This window comes from Falco rusticolus, chromosome 3 (genome assembly GCF_015220075.1).
Source record: "Falco rusticolus isolate bFalRus1 chromosome 3, bFalRus1.pri, whole genome shotgun sequence".
Lineage (NCBI taxonomy): Eukaryota > Metazoa > Chordata > Aves > Falconiformes > Falconidae > Falco > Falco rusticolus.
The window spans coordinates 107,846,557-107,866,832 of record NC_051189.1 but is presented as its reverse complement, the minus strand read 5'-3'; the positions used below and the strand labels follow the sequence as shown (position 1 = coordinate 107,866,832).

The following is a 20,276-nucleotide window of genomic DNA, read 5'->3' as shown; positions in this document are numbered from 1 at the left end:
AGGCATGGGAGAGGTAATGTGACCCATGGAAGTGAAAACAAAAGGTCAACACCCAAACCAAGAATAGAACTGATCTGCCTAATCCCTTATCCAATACTTCGCACTGCCTGACAGATAAATATAACTCAAGACCTCTGTTAAAAAAATGAAAGGGAATCATCAAATGCAAGCTGGAAATAGTATGTCTTGCAACAAGACTGGAAGTTGGGAAGAAAGCCAGATGTTCTCAAGGCCGCAGCTGGTCCATAATGGACTCGACAATATGCATGCACACACCGTGTGATGAAACGGTGCAGGGAAAGCTGAGGAGAAGCCCATCCCCTGTCCACCTTGCACCTAGCACATCTGGATTTTGGCCTTTAAGTAAGAATACAAGACAACAGGAGAAAAGCCAAAGCTGGGAGGAATTGTCAACCCCTCAGTAAAGTCAGATGACAGCACTGCATTGTCCTTGCTTTGGGAATGAGATAGCACTTAACTAAGTGCTTGTCCTCACTGACCACTGAGCTCTCGTCTGCCCATATAGTAACAACAGGAACCAAACCACTCCAGATGTTGGCACTAACCTTGCAGACAGGGGTTCCTGCTTCACTGTAAGACACATCTTGGCCCACTTCTGCTCTCAGCTGGCTGAGCACCTGGAACGAAAGGATGTCATTCCTGGCAGAGCAGCTGAGCTGCCTCCTTCAGACAGGCATCCCCAAGCAGCCAGTTCACAGCATCTCTAAGGTCTCTGCACAGCCACTCGCCTTCTCCCATTAGAGAACGAGCTGAATCAGTGGAGAGGGGATGGGCAGAGTAATGCTATTTATATCAGCCACGGTCTGAGTGAACATCTCCATCCACTGGAACGGAGATTCAACTGCTTCTGATTTAATTAACAAAGGCCTCATTTGCTTTGGGAAGCAGGACCGCTGCCTATCATTACATCGCTTAAAAAGGCCTTTTCTTCCACACACGAGCAGAAATGGAAATATTTTACCATGTGCCTTGTTCAAAAAGAGGGAGTAGAACTGTGCGCTGAGTGAAATAAAACCACATGTGCATTCAGCTAATACGAGTTGCTGGCAAGATGTAAGCACAAGCTGGATATCCACCTGTAGCGCCAACCATCATGGCCTGCCAGCAGTGATGCACAGGCTAACCACATGCCACGTCAAGGATGCTCTTCAGACACCGCCACCTGCCACACATTTTTGGGTTGTACTTGGAATGCTGAGTGGTGGCAAGGGAAGACTTTATGGCCTTTCATAGCCGAGAGGTTATGTTTGGAGACCCTGACCCATGGACAGCTCATTGAGAAGTCTATGAAGACCCCTGTTTGCAAGTATTCCCCATGCTTGCCCAAAAGGCAGGGAGCCCAACAGGTCTGACCGAGAGGTGTGTGACAGATCAGCATCCTCCACGCAGCCGACATCCTCTCACTGCAAAGGGAAGATGATGATGTAGAGCCCTGAATGAGATGTCCTGGAAAGAAACAGGCCAAGGAGACAGAGTTCACACAGGGAGGAGTGCCTGGTTTTGATTTGAGGCTGAGTCAAGGCCAAGCCACAGCCCTGGATTCTCAATCACTGAGATCACACAAGCCTGACTTGGAAAACAACTGGCAAAACCTCCTCAGAACTGGTGACTGTGACACACCAACCAACCCAAAAGGCACTAAATTCAGCCTTCCAGCCAACCCAGCACCAAAGGGGTTTTGATCTGGCCGTTTGTATCCTGAACCATCTCACAGGGCCATTCTCTAACAGGACTTTGCCTCCATCCCAGACACAGGGATGACCCAACGGCACTACAAAACCATCACACATTCCTGGAGGATACGCAGGAATAACACGCAGTATCCCAGTTTCTGTGTTCTTTATCTTCGCGTTTCTAAGGCTCTCTTTGTGCAATGACTAGTTTATTCTCAGATCGGCAGCAGAAGGGAAGGTTCATTCTGCTTGCTTGCCAAGTCTTACATGGGCTTTGCTCTATTTTCTGAAGGGTTTCTGCACATTCAGATTATCTAAAATAAAAATCACCTGGAATAAGAAGTAGATGGCTGCTCTTCGTGTTTGACAGCACCCACGTCTGTGCTTTTGCTAAGTGGGAACTATGGCTGCAAAGATTTCTGCCGGGTCTGTGGCTCCCCATGCTTTCAGCACTTCAGCAAGGCAGCCAGTCCCTGGCCTGTCAGCACAGGGTAGCTCTGATCTTTCCTAAAGCTTTGCCATCAGCCTGCAAACCTCCATGAAACCCAAGACCTGTTGCTACTAATCTCCGTTTCCCTTTCTGCTCAGAAGTGACAAAGCAGAACACAACTCCTGCCTCACATTCCTCCAAGCCCACAGGAAACCATAAATCAGAAGAAAAGCATAACATCCAGAGAGAATTTGCAAAAGGCCAAACACTAGGATGGGCTGAGGGGCTGGGGAAAGGGAACAGGGAACCAGTAGAACCAGCCACAAGGTGAGCACTAACCCACACCTCCACCTTGGCTGGGAGAGATCCTGCTCCAAAGAACAGAGGAAAATCGAGGGTCAGGGCAACTAAAGGTCTTCCCCTCTTCCAAGGGAATGCATGCATACATGTATATCTATATTCTTCATTTTCTTCCCACCCACCCCACCCCATTGCCTCTTCCGTAATTACGCAATAATAATATAAAAACTTTTAGCAGGAGAGGGTTAAACCTCCCCGAGTGTCACCCTGGGCAGAGCTCTCAGCTGGCTTCAGCTGTAGCTCATGACCCTGCCAGGAGACAGGGAAGGGGAGGCTGCCTGCGGGGTGGGAGAAAGAGCTGGGAAGAGTTAGTGCTCAGAGGGAGGTGAATGAGCAGCGCTTGGGCTGTGAGGTGCTAGCTTTGTTCAGCTCTTGAAGCCCACGGTTTGGAGCACCCCAAAGCAACCCTGCAAGGTCACTGTGACCTGCCCGGCCACGAAAGCATGGCCACCACTGACCTCTGAGAAATTAAGCTTGCTTGTCTGCACTCGTCCTGGGAGCTTGGACGGCACAGGGAACTGTGGCTGGTTCAGTTTTGCTTTGCAAAGGGTCTGTTACAGCTCTGCATCCTTGGTGGGATCAACCAGGTCTGCGGCCAGGTAATGGGAAGTGAACTGCCTGGCAGGTCTCCCCAGCTTTGTGCTAGAACCTGCTCTATCTTCCTCCCATCCACCCTGATGACTGTGGTTCAGGCTGAAGCACTTCTCTGTGGCTGAATGAAGCAAGGATCTGCTTCATTTAGAGGTGACTCGTTCTGGTCAAAATGACTGAGATTTACTCTGGCCCAGATAAATCTATTTATAGTAAGTGTTATGCTAATTCCATATGCCTGGGCTGATCCACTTGTACTCACTGGAGCAATAATGCTTTCTGCTACCTGTTCCTTTTAACTACTTCTGTGCAGCTCGCAGCCATTTTGTCCTCGGATCATCAGCACTTACTATAAAGTAGATGTGCATTTCCCCTTGCTTCCCTTTCCAGTGAACCATATAGAACTCCATTTCCTGCAGCCCTGCTGATCTCCTCCCTGTGGAAATCGCTGGCTCAATCCAAGATCTGCACTGTGTTTTTAATAACTGGGAGAAACCTAGGTAAAAACAGAGGATGCAAGTAATTTTAAAGCCACTCATATTTAAGTAACTTAAAAAAACAACAAAAACCAACCTGAATTGTTTTCATTACCTTATCTGAGGTTCACGTTATGTTTTGGAAAGAGTAATTAAATTCCTGTCACTCTTGTGAACTAAGGAGTGTGGAGGGGATTTTACTCATCGTTAAAATGCATCTGTCTTTGGGATAAACTGTACCAATTGCTTAATGGAGAAATGGCAATAGAAGAGCTTTTTTTAGTGGTTTGTCTCTCCTATTTTTGTTTCCAGGATAATGGAATAAGCTGTATTTCTAATCTTGACTAAAATCTCTCTACAGATGGCTATAAGCATGATGCAGATGTGGAAGGTCGTGCCAATGCTTTTTGATCCTGGAAACACGAGAGGGTTTTCTGTAGTAAAAAAAAAAGAGGTAGAACAGCAGAAGCTCAGATGATATAAGTGGCACCAAAATGATTCTGAGATGCAGGGTCCTCATCCCTCTCCTTGTCTTATTCTCGTTTGTTCTTTAAAAAGTTCCACTGAAAAATTTCTTTGCAGTCTTTCAACGATTGCTCAAACACTCGACTTGTCATCAAATCTATCTGCTTCAGCTCCTTTCCTGCTACAGAACTACAAGTAGCTAGCAGAGTCAGCTCTTCACTCCTCATGAAGTCCCCAGGGCAGTACAGTTAGAGATTGCTGGCTTGTCTTGCTGCGAGATGGGGTTTGGATCACTGGTTTGCTAAGGGCAAGCTAGTATAGCCAGCAAGTGACATCAGCTTGCTGTTCCGCTGTTAAGAGCAGTCAGAGGTGGTCTCAGCACAGCTTTTGAATGCTACAAGACCCTCCACGTAGATAAACAATGTAACTATGGGAAGTAACATCAGAACATAAAATACAGATTGCCCAAATCTGCTTTTCAATGGTACATGAATACAGATGTTTTCCTGGTATTTGGTATTCTATTTTCTCATTTTTTCATGGAGGTTAGATGTAGGTATACAACCCCTAAAACCATTTCCAGTATGTGTGCTCCTGGGTGAAGAGATTCTGTGCCTAAACTCAGCTTAGCTCTAGCTTTGGGAATAGTGTTCATAACATTCTGCACGTTTTTGTACAGCTACTGAAATATCCAAGTCTTTGCCTGAAATGTGCTAAATGTCAGTTTATGGCTCTCATCCTTTTACTGAGAGGCTGGAGGTGTATGTTTGGACAGAGTTTTGAAGCAAGATGAATAAGACTTCATCTTTTGGTTGCATGGTGCTTCATTGACTTTAAATCGGTATATACAATGACAGATACGGCTTTTATGAACTCTGCTATACATACACAAGTATAGGCTTTTTCCAGTATTGCTTCTCATCTATGCTCAAATTATTAAAAGGCCCATCAGAATTTATGAAATTATTTGAGTTTACCAAGTAGTTTTCCCATACGCTGAATTCTCCATCACTACGATAGTGAATTTGAACTCCTGTAGAATCAAGGCACTAAGCAACCTGATCCAGTTGGAGCTGCTCGGAGAAGGGCATTGGATTAGATGACCTCCAGAGGTCTCTTCCAACCTACATTGCTCTAGGATTTAATGTCTTAAAGGTGAAATCCTTCCTTAGCTCTTTTAATGCACTCCTTATGTAATGTATCTCATGATGACAGGTTTCCCCCAAGCTTCTCTTTTGTAACCCACACCCAAACGTTCAAGGAGGCAATAGCAACTTCAGCATCTGGATCTCTCACTGTCCATCCCTGGTTGATCTGCAGATCATAACGTCTACATAAAGCAGAGAGGAAATACTATACAGAAGGCAGTTTACTTTTTACCACTCATCATTACAGTCTAGAGGGGAAATTTGACAGAAGTTGCAGCAAACTATTTCTTACTCCTGCCCACAGTACTTGAGCGGCTTCTCAAATCCTGAGGGAACAGGGAAGCAGCCCAACAATGTCATGGTACTTTTAATCTTCCAATACTGCTATTTCAGTATGTGTGAAAAGGAGAATTCCAATAGAAAACTGACCCAGTGAGCGTAGGTAGATCAGGTCAGGAAATAGCACGGAATTAGACTACTGCCCTAGGGTAGTGTCTCTTCTCTACACGGCCTTTTGGGTGGTTTCAGACCAGCAGTATGCAGAAGTCTGTGCAAACCATGGTAAAACCAGTAAGGAACATTGACCTCTCGGGGACTCTACAGCCTGACTGACAGTAAATCGGACAGTTGACTTTAAAAAGGCACCATCCTAAGGGCAAAGGGGGTTCTCTGCTTGCCAGAGCGGCCAGGACTACCCATTTCTTGTTCAACGTTGTTCTTGTCTCCTTTAGTTCACTGAAAGTCATTTCTCAGCTAAAACGCTGAGCTGAGCACCTCAAAGTGATGGATTCTCCATGTGGACCATTTCACATGCATTAATGCTGATGAATTGGCAGAGCAACTGACAAAGATCATCTGGTACCACACAGCAACTTCCACCTTTAGCTCATCAGAGCATAGCACTATTTCTGCTGAGAGCTAGTAATTTTTTTGGTTATCAAACTGAATGGAGCTCTACCTTCCTTTCTGCTCTCAATATTTGTTTGGCAGAAGAATGACACAGCTGCAAGATCCAGCCTCTCTGGTTCGATGTGCAGTAGTTCCAGCACCACATCTCTAGTACACTTTGAGAATAGTCCAGGAAGAGATACAGGTCTCTGCATCTGCAATCTGCATGGACAAGTGCACTCCTGCTGTTCGGTATTCTCCGGACCTCTCTGAGCAGCTCATCATGCAGCTCAGTTCCTGGAATGTCATTCACCAGAAGGATGCAAGAGAGGGCTTTGAGCTCTGGAGAAGAAAGTATCGTTGAGAGACCCACGATGAGCAAACTAGGTGAGGCAGCAGCCATACCACAACACACCGGTCAGTCCCACTGCAGCGTGCAGCCAGAAGGTGACTTCTCCTGAACCAAATTCCCGGCCCTTGCTTTGTGCTGACCTGAGCCTGCTGTGTCTCCCACAGAGAGGACACGTGCTTTATTTGACCCTCACGAGCTAGTTCATCCACCCCACAAGTTCCACAAACATGCCTCTAGTGAGACATATGCCCAGAAACAGGGATGTTGACGACCAAACATCCTCCACGTTCAAGACTTCATCAGGTGGGTCATTTGCACTTTCCCAGGGGTGATATATTTTCTTCCCTATACACTTTGATCAAGCTCACCAAGCGACTTCAGAGGTTGTTTGTCTGCTCATCGGAAGACATTTCTCTTCCTGGGTCACAAGGATTTTGCAGTGGCAATATGGAAACTGCACAGCAAAGACTGAATACAACAATATTCTTTCCTGAGCTGAAAAAAGAAACATTATATGGGCATGTGACTCTTCAGATGACATTTGTTTGCTTTCTTTTACAAGCAAAAGGGATTTATGAAAAAAAAAACCAAAACAAAACAAAAAACTTGTATCAAACCATTCTGTCTTCTCCCCAAATGAACTCAGCAGCATCCGTTTACCAACAGGGCTGGACAAGTTCCAGCGGGCTTTGTTGAGACTTCCCCTAGTCCATAGTTTAGCTCAATCCACCCTCCCGCAGCAGGGATCTCTCTCAGCACTAAATGCTCCTTGTTTCTTTTTTTTTTTCTCTCCCTCCCTTGGGCCTTGGCTCAGAACTGGAGCTCCCCAACCTCTATGCTCCCTTTGTCTCTGTCTGAAAGGCTTTTCCTGTGTCGTGTCCTGCCAAACACAGCAAAGGTCTTGCCCTCCCTGGCAGCAGAAGTGCTGGAAGTGCTGACTGACCTGGGGGCAATAAGGGAGGTTCCTTACCCCGTCCTTGGCCCTGGGAGAGCTGGGTGTCGCTTACACCCTCCTGGAGGTGCCAAGTATTTTTTTCTGCACCCCAGTGCCACAAAACAACTGTTTTTTTCCTGTAGAGTTACTTACCAATAAGTAACACAACCCTTTCCTAAAGGGATGAGAGTCTGTGGCTATGCTACTTCAGCTGGTGCGGCATGGAAGCTTGTTGGGGGAAATATGAGTAAGTGTCCTAAACACTACTCACCCCTTGCTTTTATTTATTACTCTCCGGGGTTGGGTATGGGACCGCTTTTCTAGCTCTGACTGCCTTACACCTCTTGAGAGGGAGCAGAACTACTGTGCTGCGGCTGGGGTATTAATTCTCATGTAAAGGATTAGTATCTTGGTCATCAAGCTTTAGAAGAGGACACCAGCTACATATGGCCACATAATGGACTGTCACCTCCCTCTGAGCTAGTAAATCATCCTTGCAGGATGAACCTTACCATCCTGCTGCATACCTGACGTTGGCTCGGACCCTGCTCTGGACATAGGATGGGTAGGCTCATATACAAGGAGGAAATTCCCAAGCTCACACAAAAAGCCAGAATGGTGGTAGAGGGAATCACTGGGCAGGAAACGGGGACCAGTGCTGCTTGGAGTAAAATTAATACGTCCTCTGTACTCAATGGTGTGGCCCAGGCAAGGGAGAACAAAGTTGGCATTGTAGTAACAGGCCTCAGCAGCAGAAAAAGAAATGAAGCACAAAGTCAAGGGTCAGAACAACAGGATTCAGCCCTGCAGGATTCACAGATAGTCATCCTCCATACTGAAAATTCAGTTAGAAACTGCCGCTTCTTCTTGATCTCCAGGCATCTCACACACCTCATCTGAACCGCCCCCCCCCCCCCCCCCCCAGTTCAGAACAGCAGGTAACAGAGAAGCATGGAGTACTAAACTATGAATAATTGTGATGAACACAAGCAAAGATTAAAGTCCATGAGGCTAGATGCTATAGCATTTTGACTTCTGAGAGAAGCCTCTTCCCATCCCATCAACATATGTATCAGCTTGGAGTTTTGCAGTGTCTCGGTCCTGTTCACTAGTCTGGCATTGTCCCATCGTCTTATGCATTATCTCTGAATTCAGATGAGTCAGTGGTACATCAAGAGCTTGCATAATTCCAAACTCCTCAACTCAATCTGGCAGAACTGGTTTTATTACACTCTTTGAACACTTAAGGTAGGCATCTTTCTACAAAGTCAGCTTGCTGCCTTCTCTTCCTCCAACCTCAGGTAGGCTGATCTCTGCAAAGCTGAGAGCACCAGCTGAAGTGCCAGCCTCCAGATGGTGCAAGCAAGAAAAGCCAGGAAGCCTGTGGGAAGAGAAACGTGTGGGAAGAGAAGTGTGTGGGAAGTGGGAAAGGGAAGGGAAGGGAAGGGAAGGGAAGGGAAGGGAAGGGAAGGGAAGGGGAAAGGGGCTCCTGCTATGTCAGTGCTATCACAGTGGCTGCTTCCCACATCCTGGGGTGAGGTCACAGTGGGGGGACAAATCCATACTTCCTGCCAAAAACTGGGTTTATCAGAGAGAACAAAGGGGTGATATTCTGGAAAGAAATTGAGCTGTGGGAAACAGCATTGTTTCACTGAGCTACAATGGAGCAGGAACAACTGACATGCTTGAATAGCCTTCTTCAGAATAGTCAGAGAGATTTCTGCAATACCCCGACATGGCAAATGTAGCAGGACCAAGCCAATGTTTAAGCTTGTATTCTTCTTAAGTGCATGGGCATAAAATGGCCTTCAAGCTAGCCACAAGTGTGTATATATGCATAACCTAACTTTTCTTTGTCGTAGGACTACAGACAAATCCCTTTTAGCAGCTCCCTATGTCAATGGAGATACTTTACCGTAGCAATATATGCGGACCATGTCTGTAAAAACTATACACGTAGTATGCTGTATTTTCAGCCCAATGGCCAGAGATTTAGCAGATGAAACCATATGTCAGTCTCCTCTACGTTACTGTTAAATACAGACCAGCACAGCTGCCTGGATGCTGAGAAAGGACTACAAGCTATACGTCTGTATCTCTGTGCATCTCAATGCATGCACATGCAGGCCATACAGCTAAATTTTATTCCCATAAAATCTCCTCTCACCTTATCAATAGGTAGATTGTATCCAACGCTGCAAACACTGCATGTGCACATACATATTTACACACATGTTCACACATGCTGTTTCTATCAGCAGTAGCATTTAATGAAGAGTATGGAACTTATTAAGCCCTGCTGCAGGGTGATGGAGCAGGCTGGGTATGCAGAGAACGGATTATCTCACTCTCTGATATTATATAATCTGTTTAGACTGTGCCACTTTATGCTTATTTAAGGAATGAATGAGCACTTCACTCTGGGATGTGCCACCCATGAGTTCTGACATCATCCCTTTAATCCACTGTAATGAATATACTGCTTTGCTTTTTAGCCATTCCCTCGCTATACCCAGTAAAAGTTCTGTACTAGAACAATTACTCTCAGAGACTGCGTACATGTGTGTGTGTTATTCCACACTGAATCAAATGATGGTTAATTATATCAGAGCAATAGAATGTTCTCTGCTTCCCTCAAGAAGAGACCTGGCACATAAGCATTAAGTAAACTTCTCCTGCAGATAAGGTGAAGCATGACAAGAACGTAGGGCGTGCATGCGCACACTGCTGTAAACGTACCACACTGCATTTGGTCCACTTTGTATTCAGTGGATCAGTACGGGCTATTGAAAATACATTTACAACCTTTCCATTATTTTTTCTAGTTGTTTCTTCCTTCCTATAAGTCAAAGTCTCTATTTATTCCCTTCTTTACAAAATGAGAGGCCAGAGGAGACAGCACCATGCAAAAATAAAAAGATCTGTAGATGCACTGCTTTAAAACAAACCCTTTCCAGTAAGGCAAAACACGTACCCCGCCAAGTGAAAAGGATGGAACATTTTGCCAAGAGCTTCGCGTACGGGCAATTATCTTGCCTCATTTTCTTCTTTTGGGAGCAGCAGCTCAGAGGAGTAACCAGCTCCTGCAGCAACACGTGTGGCTTACTCACCACTTCTTTGACCTGTGTTGGTATTGTCTCACCTAGTTTGTCAGGGCAGATACATGCATGCCTAGCTCTGTTCATATGCACGGGACGGGTGGCAAAGCCAGTTTCCTACCACCAAGCATGTGCAGGAAGGAACCCATGAAAACTCTCCTCCAAGCCTTCTAGAGGAATGGAGTCTCCAGCATACCCAGTCTGCTTTTCTAATCTGTGGCAATAGAAGTAGAAACACTTTTTCCCTTTCTTTTAGCAGCTCGCACAATGGGCAGGACATGAAGCAGGATGCTTTTTCCTTGCTGGTACACGGCCAGCCACGATGGGTGTTGTGACTGCAGTTGTGGGCAGCTCCTTCTGGGCTGAGGGCCAGTCTGGCTGCAGCCAGGCATGGATGCAGCGGAGTTGCAGGAAAACAGCCTCCACCCTGCTCCCTCTCCTGTGGGGTCCTGCAGAGAGGAAGGCTGGCAGCTAACATTCTGGCTGCTGTGTACTGAGGGGTAGAGACACAATTCACCTCCATGCAGCCTGGAAGATCTACACATCTCCCGGGGATGGCAGTTAAGACACATAGTCCACCCCCCTGGCCTGGGGCTGAGGCATGCAGACCCCTAGTGCAGGGAATTCCACAGCTCCAATTCTTTGTCTTACCCACTCCAAGATCTTAACAGAGCAGGCTCTGCAGTGCCTCAGAGAAGATAAAGCAGCAATTAGAAAGCTACTGGCAGGTAAAAATCTCAACCTCCCATACTGGCCATGAAGCCTGCTTCCCTGTCTCCCTTCAAGTCTGCAACCGCTGGTCAAAAAGGGAACTAATTCTGCTCTCGCTTCCCTTTCCTTTCCCCACAGGAAAAGTTAGCATGGCATCATGTTAGCATGAAGGATAACCTACCTTCTTTTTTTTCCCCACTTCCTTTCCTCCCCCGCTCATCTTTAATGCAAGCTTTACATTAGACAGGAACCACATTAATTATGGGAAGAGCTGACAATCTGTGTGTGTAACAAACACTTGGGAAACAGTGGTCAGGAATGACTGTCAATGTCTGAAATCAGAATACAGCCCTGATGTACAAGAGAACTGCAAGTGAACAAGCACTCCTGGCTCCAGGGAAACATTCTGATCTGTCCCCAAAATTCAACCGAACTCGGATTGCAGGTCTGTTTCTAGGACTTGTTTCTTTATCCCAGATAACCAAACTTACAAAGCTAGCAGTAGCCTGTTTTTTTAAGCAAAGCCAGTGCTTAGGAAGCCAGAAAAACTCATGGTTCCACTGGCTTTCCTGCTGCAAAAAAAATTAATATTATGGATGAAATTTCATAGTGTTATGAAACCAGGTTTTAAAGAGACCTTTGCCATTTCAGAAAACCTCGGGATTCCAAAGCTCTTGTGCTGGGTTTTCATTCCTCCCATTCCTGCCCTTCCACTGCCCCTTCAGAACAGAGCAGCTCAGGACACTTCAGAGTCAAGGCTTTATGGGGCTAGCAGTTTCAGGTAGCTTTTCGGTGCAGGAATTAAAACTTATTTTGCAATGGCTACAGGAAACTGCTAGGTGGTGCGAAAACTGGCTCTTTCACCAGCCCCACGTATCTGAACAGGAGGAGCTAGGGACCTGTTTGACCTGACAAACTATGTGAAACAGTACGGACACAGCCTAGAGACAGGTGCATCCAGACCCAAAGTCACTCTCGTAGCTCTGATTTCAGGTCTTAGCCTTCGTGCTGTTCCTAACCTAATCCAATGTATACGCTTTCCATCCCGAGTTCATCTGTTGCCCGCTCAAGTCCCAGTACCAAACTGAAAGTCTCTGGTTTCCTTATATCTACTACGTGACTTGGAAAGGGGTTTCTCAGCTCGCTGTACCTGTGTTAGTAACCCCAGGATACGGTCTCTTCAAATCAGAAAATACTGTTTAACTGGAAAAAGGGACTTGCAATATCCCCCAGGATACAACTCAGGCATTGTAGCGGAATTTACGATGCCTGATCCGTGCATTAGCAGATGAGACAGTGCTTTATTCCTTATCCAGTGATTATAGGTCAGAGACGAACTGCCCTACTGACAGTGCAAAACTTTGCAGAAGCACCCAGATTAAGAGAGGTTGTGTCACTGATAACATGGATAACGTGCAACAAGCTCAGGATGTCTGGCCCAGGGGAGGCCAGCCAGAGAAAGCTGCCAGATGCGCAGTCCGAGCTCCTCCAGGCACAGGATTCTCCACCATGCTGTTGCATCCCTTCTCCCTGGCCGGACTGGAGAGCTGCCTTGACGATGCCACTGAGACCAAAAAAAACCAGCCTGACTCCAGGAGCCTGCACTGCCTTCCTGTCTCTGGGAGGCAGACCAAAATGGTGGTAAATGGTAAATGGTAAATGGATGGCTTCTCTCTCACGAGCTGGGAAAGGTCCCTGGTGCATGCAGCAGCAGCATGTTGCCCTACTTTCTAGCCCACCTCCCCTCGGAGCCCAGCGTGGGAATGCCATGCTTTCCTACCTAAAGGGATCACCAGAAATGAATGATTAATCAGTCAGTGGTGATGGCATCACGTTACTGAAGGTGCTTTGCCATCACAAACATTAATTACTTCACAGGCTCTTGACTCAGACACGCAGTGAGACCCTTCCATCCTGCCCCTGTCCCTAAGCTAAGGAAAATAAAGCAGAGGAGCTGTTGAAATAAATAAAAGGGACTTTCCTCCATCGCACAATCGCTGAGCGCCAAAGCAAGCAGGAGCCCTCAGCCCCGGGGCTCCCCATTCTCCGCTGTGGCTAGCAGAGAGCCTGGGTTCCCTTCAGATGAAGGCTCGACACCTTTGTTTCCCATCACCACAAAACTGGCTTTGTGGCACCTTTCCAGCTTCCTGAGCTTCAGCACTGTGTGTGACAACAGGCTCTGACTTATCCCTAGAATGCAAAGCTCGCTGGCTTTGCAGTAACACACATTTCAACAGGAGCCTGTCTAGAGTCCACATGAATGAGGTAACGCCAAATAACGTTTCATTGAACTCTTATTCTACGTGCTCACTTGGCCTCACTGCAGTCCTTCGAGGACCAGGGTTGGAATCCAGAGACACTGCGTGGTGCCATGACAACCAGCAAAGCACAATTATCAAGACATGTGGCACTCTCCGAGGAGGGATGGATGCGTCTCCCACAGATACTTTCAACAGCACAGATAAGCTAGCATCAGCATCTCTGAGCCACATTACCTCTGGGTCTAATTACCCTCTTCCACCGCAGGGTTACTGCTCTTTCGGTTTTGTCATCTAACTTCCAACCCTCTTACATTCTTTATTACAGCTAGAAAACTAGCCACTAGCAAAACCCTGATCTTGGCTTTCTCAGTGGCTTTCGGCCATCCCAACAGGACAAGGTCTACAGTTCCTCGGGGTGTTGCCCCCCAGAAGGCTCTGGGGGAAAGCAGCCCAGACTAACACCCTGTGCATGTGACAACCGGAGTTTTACACTTTGCAAAACTTTTCCTGCAAAACCATTCAGGTGGAACAGCTTACTCCTTACACTTATCTCATGGCAGCCAGGAGGAGAGCCACGGAGAGGGAAAAATGTCAGAAGGCCATCACCAACAAAAGTGATGATTTCCATCTTTGTGTAGCCACACACATCCCAGCCAGTAGAAAGACAAGAGAGGAACAGCTACTGAAAATGAAAGCAAGCAACTTCCAACTCAGAAACTAATCTGTTGGGCAACTAGAAGCATTTCAAAGTTTGCAGATGTTCTTACAGGGCACGTACTATTACAAAGCAAGGCACAATACAGGAGTGATATTCCTGTAACAAACTCAATCATCAAATTACGAAGGACCAAAATTTCCCTGGCCCGTGCGCTATGCCATGAAACTTATGAGCTATAGCTGTTATGAGTGTCCTGAGAGACTGTATTTCAGAGTTTAGCATCATCCACTGCAAACTCACAGCTCCTTAGTCTGGACAGTCTTATCTTGGGGAAAAAAAAAATATTTAAAAATCCCTTTTCTGATTTTGAGAGTTGGGATGGATCAGCAGGGTTTTAGCTTCAGAACCTTGGCCCTTTGGGATACTCTGCTTACACAGTTCACAATTCACAGTTACTAAGGAAACTGCTTGCTAAAAATTTGGCATGAAATACCATTTATGAAGCCAAGCCAGAGATCTCACGTCAGTTGTCACCCAGTCAATTCTCTCATACCAGGGGATTTTCCCTGTCTACACACTGAATAAATACCTTCAACTCTGCCCACAGTAATGCAAGCTGAAGGACTGCAGCTTTTTCCTAAGTACTTCAGGATTCACATGGTGGTTTTGAGGACAGGGAACCTCAGATTAAGGGACTTCTGCTTCCACATACTTCTGTGGTACCACCTACGGAGGAAAAAGAATTGTACCACGCGAGGGTCCCGCTGTGAATGGGATTCACCTGACACAAGAGCAGCTGAAGGGTAATGCTGCCTCAATGGCAGAGGAAGCCCTTTGGGTGAAGTTGTCACAACTACAGTTGTCACACACAGACAGACACACGTCTGTGGGGAGGCACCAACCTAATAGATGAGGGACAGATGCCACCATGCCCCAGTACAACTCCGGTAAAGGCCAGATTTGCTTCTATATTACTGACTTGGGATGACTTTAAAGGGATGCCAAAAAAGGGGGGGCAGAAGCCAGGAGAGGAAACAAAGCCTCACTGCACTCGGAAAGCACCACGCTGATGCACAGATATTTAGGATCTGGATGGAGAGGGTGGACTGCTGGAACTGGGAGAGCATCTCATGGCTGGTACTGCGAGGAGAAGTAACTATATGGTGACATCTTTGACTTCTCCCTCTACATACTTCAGACTCTGACTTTAGAAGTGCAATAGTCAAGAGATAAGAAATAGGATAAATAAAGACAGGTATTACAATTGATATAGATAGTATCATGCTGGTTTTGTGACAGCATCTTCTCTCTCGTGCAACTAAACCAGCAAGTGATGGCAATTATGCTCATTAGTCTCTCATTCAAAAAGCTCTCTACGTAGGCATATATTCATGCAACTGCAATCAGGACCAGGGATCTTGCTTACATAAGATGACTTGTGTAACAAAAACCAATTTCAAATCAATGCATGTGCTCTTTTTGTTAAATTGATTTAGTTAAATAGATGAAGATTCTTTCTTCGGCTGTTCTGGGCGTAATTTAAATTTGCTTTTAAATAACTTAAGCTAATAAGTTTGGCTTACTTCAAACTCCATGTCGATGGCACGCAATGTCAACTGACACAAATCACACAGAAGCCACTAAAGATTTTTTCAGCAGAGGCCTTCACCAACACACATTTACATAGCACCGATGCATTAAAACTGGTTATGCCAGCTTTAAAGTTGTCTAATTCAATCTGTTACCAGACTTAGCAAGATCAAGTTGACTACTGATTTTAATTTTTCCCCTTCTGTTTGAAACACCCTAGTAAGAGTTAGAAAATATTTTCTAAAATGTACATGTTTTTCCACTTTCTTTTCCTCTGGCAAATGACAATTTTTTTGTCTTGCATCTTTCATGGAGCTAGAATTACATGCCTGCATTTTTCCCTGCCTAACGAGAGCTGCAATAACACGCAGACAGTGGTGCACACTGCTAGAAAAACCATCTCTGCCTATGTCCCTGGGTCACTGCCTGATGACAGCGCTGCTCCGGGGAGCCCTGTGCATTTCCGAATTACTGCCTTACAGCCATCCAAGAGGCTGCAAGGCACGGGGGAGGTGAAGACTGGCACCCCTCAGATCTGGGCACGTACGTGGTCTTGTGTATGCCCCAGTTGCAGGTCTCCCTTTCCTGCTAAGCAGCACAGAGGTTCCTCCGTGGCCTGGGGCTTGGATGGATCCAGAGGGATGCTGTTAGCTGTCTGTTCCCTCAGGTCACGGCAGCTGTAAGGGCTCCTCATGAGAAGATTCCAGCATCTGAGTCACTGTGCTACAGTCAGCACGGCACCTCCTGGCTCACCCCACTGACACGCAGCCCGCTCCGCAGTGGGTAACCCTGACCTCACAACTCTGATTAATAAGGTTAGTTAATAGCAACAACTACAATAGCAATGTTAGTTAAGGAAATAACCGCTTATTTCCTTCCCTTGTGGGAATTACCACACAGGCATTTCGGGTTTTCTGTGACCCACAGAGTGCTACAGCCAGGTCCAACTTCCGCAGTTTGTTCCCACTCTTCCCTTGTCCTCCTGACTGTTCTGAGAGCACATTTACACCCAGAATGAGTAACCATGTCCCTACCTGTCCCTTAGCACGAAATGAGTGTTCCCTGAGCGAGGAGGGAATAAAGGTTGGGGGTAAGCCTTTGGAGCTGGCAGTATGCCTAAGGACTTCCAATTTGCAAGAATGAGCCAAAATTACTCATCTAGCACTGTTGCTTAACAGATCTGCAAGGGTAAGGGCAGTAATGGGTTCTTCTTTGCATCGCTCCAGACCACTGGCTTCTGTGACTGAGTGGAACAAGTCAGAAACACGTTCCTAGATTTCCCAGACTACTGCTAGCGAAACAGAAGGCTCCGCGTGTCAGGCAGATGAAAGCCACAATATCTATCGGGGTTGCATTCAAATGTGCTAGAACTGGTCTTTCAGGATAATTATACCTGTTTACTGGAATTGAATATACATGTCTCTACAAGATGCCTTACAGAAACAAGGCTTATCAACCCATCTACAGAGCTACACATGATCAAGTAACGAAATCTTTTAAAAACAGAAGTTTTCTTTGTAGCAACTGGCCCCTATATAATGGGAAGCAATGATGGATGGAGCGTATATTGAATATCGATTTGGAGTGTTTTGACATGTAATTGGATTTGACTCCTAAAGTAGACTAGTTTGGTAGCCTTATTATGGGATGCTTAATACAATGTTTGTTTATGCCTATGTGTTATTTTTTGGGTTTTTTTTTTCCTCCCTGTGTACCACAAACAGAAAACAATTTGATTAGCTCGAAGGTTCACTGATGAGGAGAATAAACCAATTGTAAAACATGGCACAACCCTTTGCTGGCAAGCGCAGAGGGGCTCTATGCAGCACTGGGTGCCAGCAGGAAAGGGAGGGCGATTCCCAGCTAAGGGACTGGTGTGGGAAACCTGGATTACATTTTTGCCTCTTCCACAGATGTTTCCTATGGCAAGGGACTTCACCTATTGCTGTCTCAGTCTCTGTTGAGAAAGTGTGGATTATATGCTACGCTACCTTCTCTCATCTCATTTTATCTGTATTTTTTGTATACAGTTTAACTTGCATGGCATTTTACTTTTTTTATAGTTGTAAGATTATAGGGAGATGTTAGTAAGCATCTCTGCTACGTACTATGGAAGATGTCCTGTCCCTTACAGGTATCTAATGATTCTCTTGTATTAGAAATGAATAATTGTAACAGAAGAACTAATTAAAGAGTCAGGAGGAAGAAAAGTATACAAGGATGCTAAAATCTATACTGCTTGAGAAAGTCTGAAGAATTCTATTTTGTTCTTTTGTGTGTGTGTGTGTGTCCCATAGGCCTGCTAATGTCAGTATTTTCTCACTGTTCGAGGTTTTCGTAGTTTACGTATTTCCCTGCTATGTATATTTCAGACCTTCTGAAATACACAGGCTTACTTCTCTAGTCTAATCTCTTGTTCTCCCTGTAACAGGCAGACTGTGTCTGGCCATTTGGGAAATAGTTCATAATTCCATGCTTAAATAACTGGCTTTTGATAAAGGTCCAACCCAGTGCTCTGAGAGCTGTTTTGTTTTTATGGATGGAGCAGACAGAGCAGAATGATGTTGCCTGCATACTAAGAAACTTGGCCTGAAGCCCACACACACACCAAAGGCAAAATAAATAAATAAACATATCAATCAATCTTGACGTCACCAGGAAAAGGGTCACTGCCATGTGGAATGAGACATCTGGACAGTGAAGTCACTGCTCTGGAAGGATGCCACTGAACAGTTCACATGCTCTGCGGCACAATAGATAAAATGACAGTCAAACAAGAAAAGGGAGGGGGCAGATAAATTCTAATTGATGCCAAGAGAACAGAGGTTTAAAGAAGGAGCTTCACACCTTCTGCAAACCTGTCCATGCATCTAACTTTTTCCTGACGAAAAACTCCCATGATTCCAACGCCAGCCAGGCACAGAAACAAGACCAGCCTGTCATCTCACATGACACTGCCCATCACACTTTCAGAACCACCTTTGGCACAAGAAAGAGCAGGATCTTACCGTGCAACCAAAATTAAAACGTGTGGAGGAAGACCCTTTCCACAGCCCTATATATCCCCATATGCAGGGATAAAGAAGATGCATGCACCCAGGTATTTGCGTTACTTGCTGCTGTACACAACCACACACAAAAAATCTAACAGTTGTTCAGAATAGCAACAGACCACGGTAGCCTTTCACATCAATATTGCATTCCAAGAGATTATTTTTAAATGCAGCTCAAGGAAAATGCAAACCGTTCTATTTCATAAACACAAAGGTTTGGAGAAGGAGCAACAAGAGACGTCTGCAGGGAAGGAAGGAGAGACCCCTTGTAACTCCTTCCTCCTTACACACAGCACAACCAACTTGCAGAATTCTGCAGGCTATTGTCTTTCCTTCCCTCTGTCCCTACCAGGCACAGCACTGAAGCAGCAGGAGATGGTTAGCTATGGAAGCTCCGCTTTCCCCTTTATAGCATCAGGACACCCCAGCCCATCCAGACAGCTAGCCAGGATGGATGCTCCTGGCACAATGGAGCATCTGCACCCAGACCGTGGGGGCTCCTCTCCAGCCCTGGGCATTTCTGAAACGGCCTGATTTTAAATGCAGCGCAGCCAAGACGGCGTCTTTGTTGTCATAGCCCGGATTCCTTCAAGACTGCTAAAAAAATCCACCCTCCGAGAGACGGGAATGCGACTGCATGGAAACGGCTCTATTTCTCCGCACTGGCTCCTTTGCGGTTTAAATCAGCGCTGCCCAGCTGCCCCCCCGAGGGCGATGCCAGCCCCGTTACCAGAGGGACCCGGCGCTGTCTGCCGGGCGCTGGGATCGGGATTTTTTCCGCCGGGAACGAGCAGGGCAGCGCGGCGCGGAGGGCTGGCCACCGCCGGGCACCGCCTGCAAGCCGGCGGCATCCCGGCCGCGGCGCCGGTAGCCCCAGCCCTGGCGGGTGGCGGGGGTCGGTAGCCCGTCACGGGGCCCGTTCGCTCCCCGCGGCCCCCCGGTAGCGGCGGGAGCGCTGAGCAGAGCGCGGGGGCAGCCCGCTCTCTCTCCCCGCTGCTCCCCCGCCGAGGGCTGCGCCACCGGGCTCGGCCGCTGCTTACCGGAACCGGGGCGAGTCCTTGATGCACTCCTCGAACTCCACCGTCATCCTGCCGGCTGGGCCCGCGCAGCGCTCAGCGCTCAGCGCAGGAAGCGCATCGGCCGCCGGCAGCCGGGGACGCGCGGCCGAGCGCCCGCCCCCCGCGCCCGCCGCACACGCGCCCGCCGCCCCGCCGGGGGGAGCACCGCCCGCTGCCCCGGGGGGAGCACCGCCCGCCGCGCCCGGGGCTGCCCCGAGCCCAGCCGAGGGGGCCCCGCCGCCTCCCGCAAGGCGCTGCCGTCCCTTCTCCCCCCGCCTCGGTTCCCCCTCGCCGGTACGCGGCGGGGGCGGCTCGGTGGAGCGTGTTTCTGCGCTGAGCCGGCGGCGGTTGCAGGCTAATTGCCTGCTGGAGTGATTAGCTGGAGGTGCGGCCGGTCGTTTGCACCGAGGGTCGCCCCGGCCGGCTGCGTGCACCGCACAAAAAAAGTCAAGGCTGTGCGGGATGCGCAGGACGATTCTACACCAGCAGTGTCAAAAGGATTGGCTTCA

The 20,276-nt window shown here is 47.2% G+C and overlaps 1 protein-coding gene across 4 annotated transcripts in view; it reads right to left on the bottom strand.

The window, feature by feature from the left end:
• The window catches only part of ACAP3 (ArfGAP with coiled-coil, ankyrin repeat and PH domains 3), a 96,343-nt gene extending 76,444 nt beyond the window's left edge, over positions 1-19,899 (bottom strand). For all 4 annotated transcript variants that reach the window (XM_037380912.1, XM_037380914.1, XM_037380915.1 and 1 more), the window contains exon 1: positions 19,750-19,899. In XM_037380912.1, the coding sequence (XP_037236809.1) occupies positions 19,750-19,796 (47 nt within the window). In that variant the 5' untranslated portion in view covers positions 19,797-19,899. The remainder of the gene's footprint in view (positions 1-19,749) is intronic.
• Between the last annotated feature and the right edge of the window lie 377 nt (positions 19,900-20,276).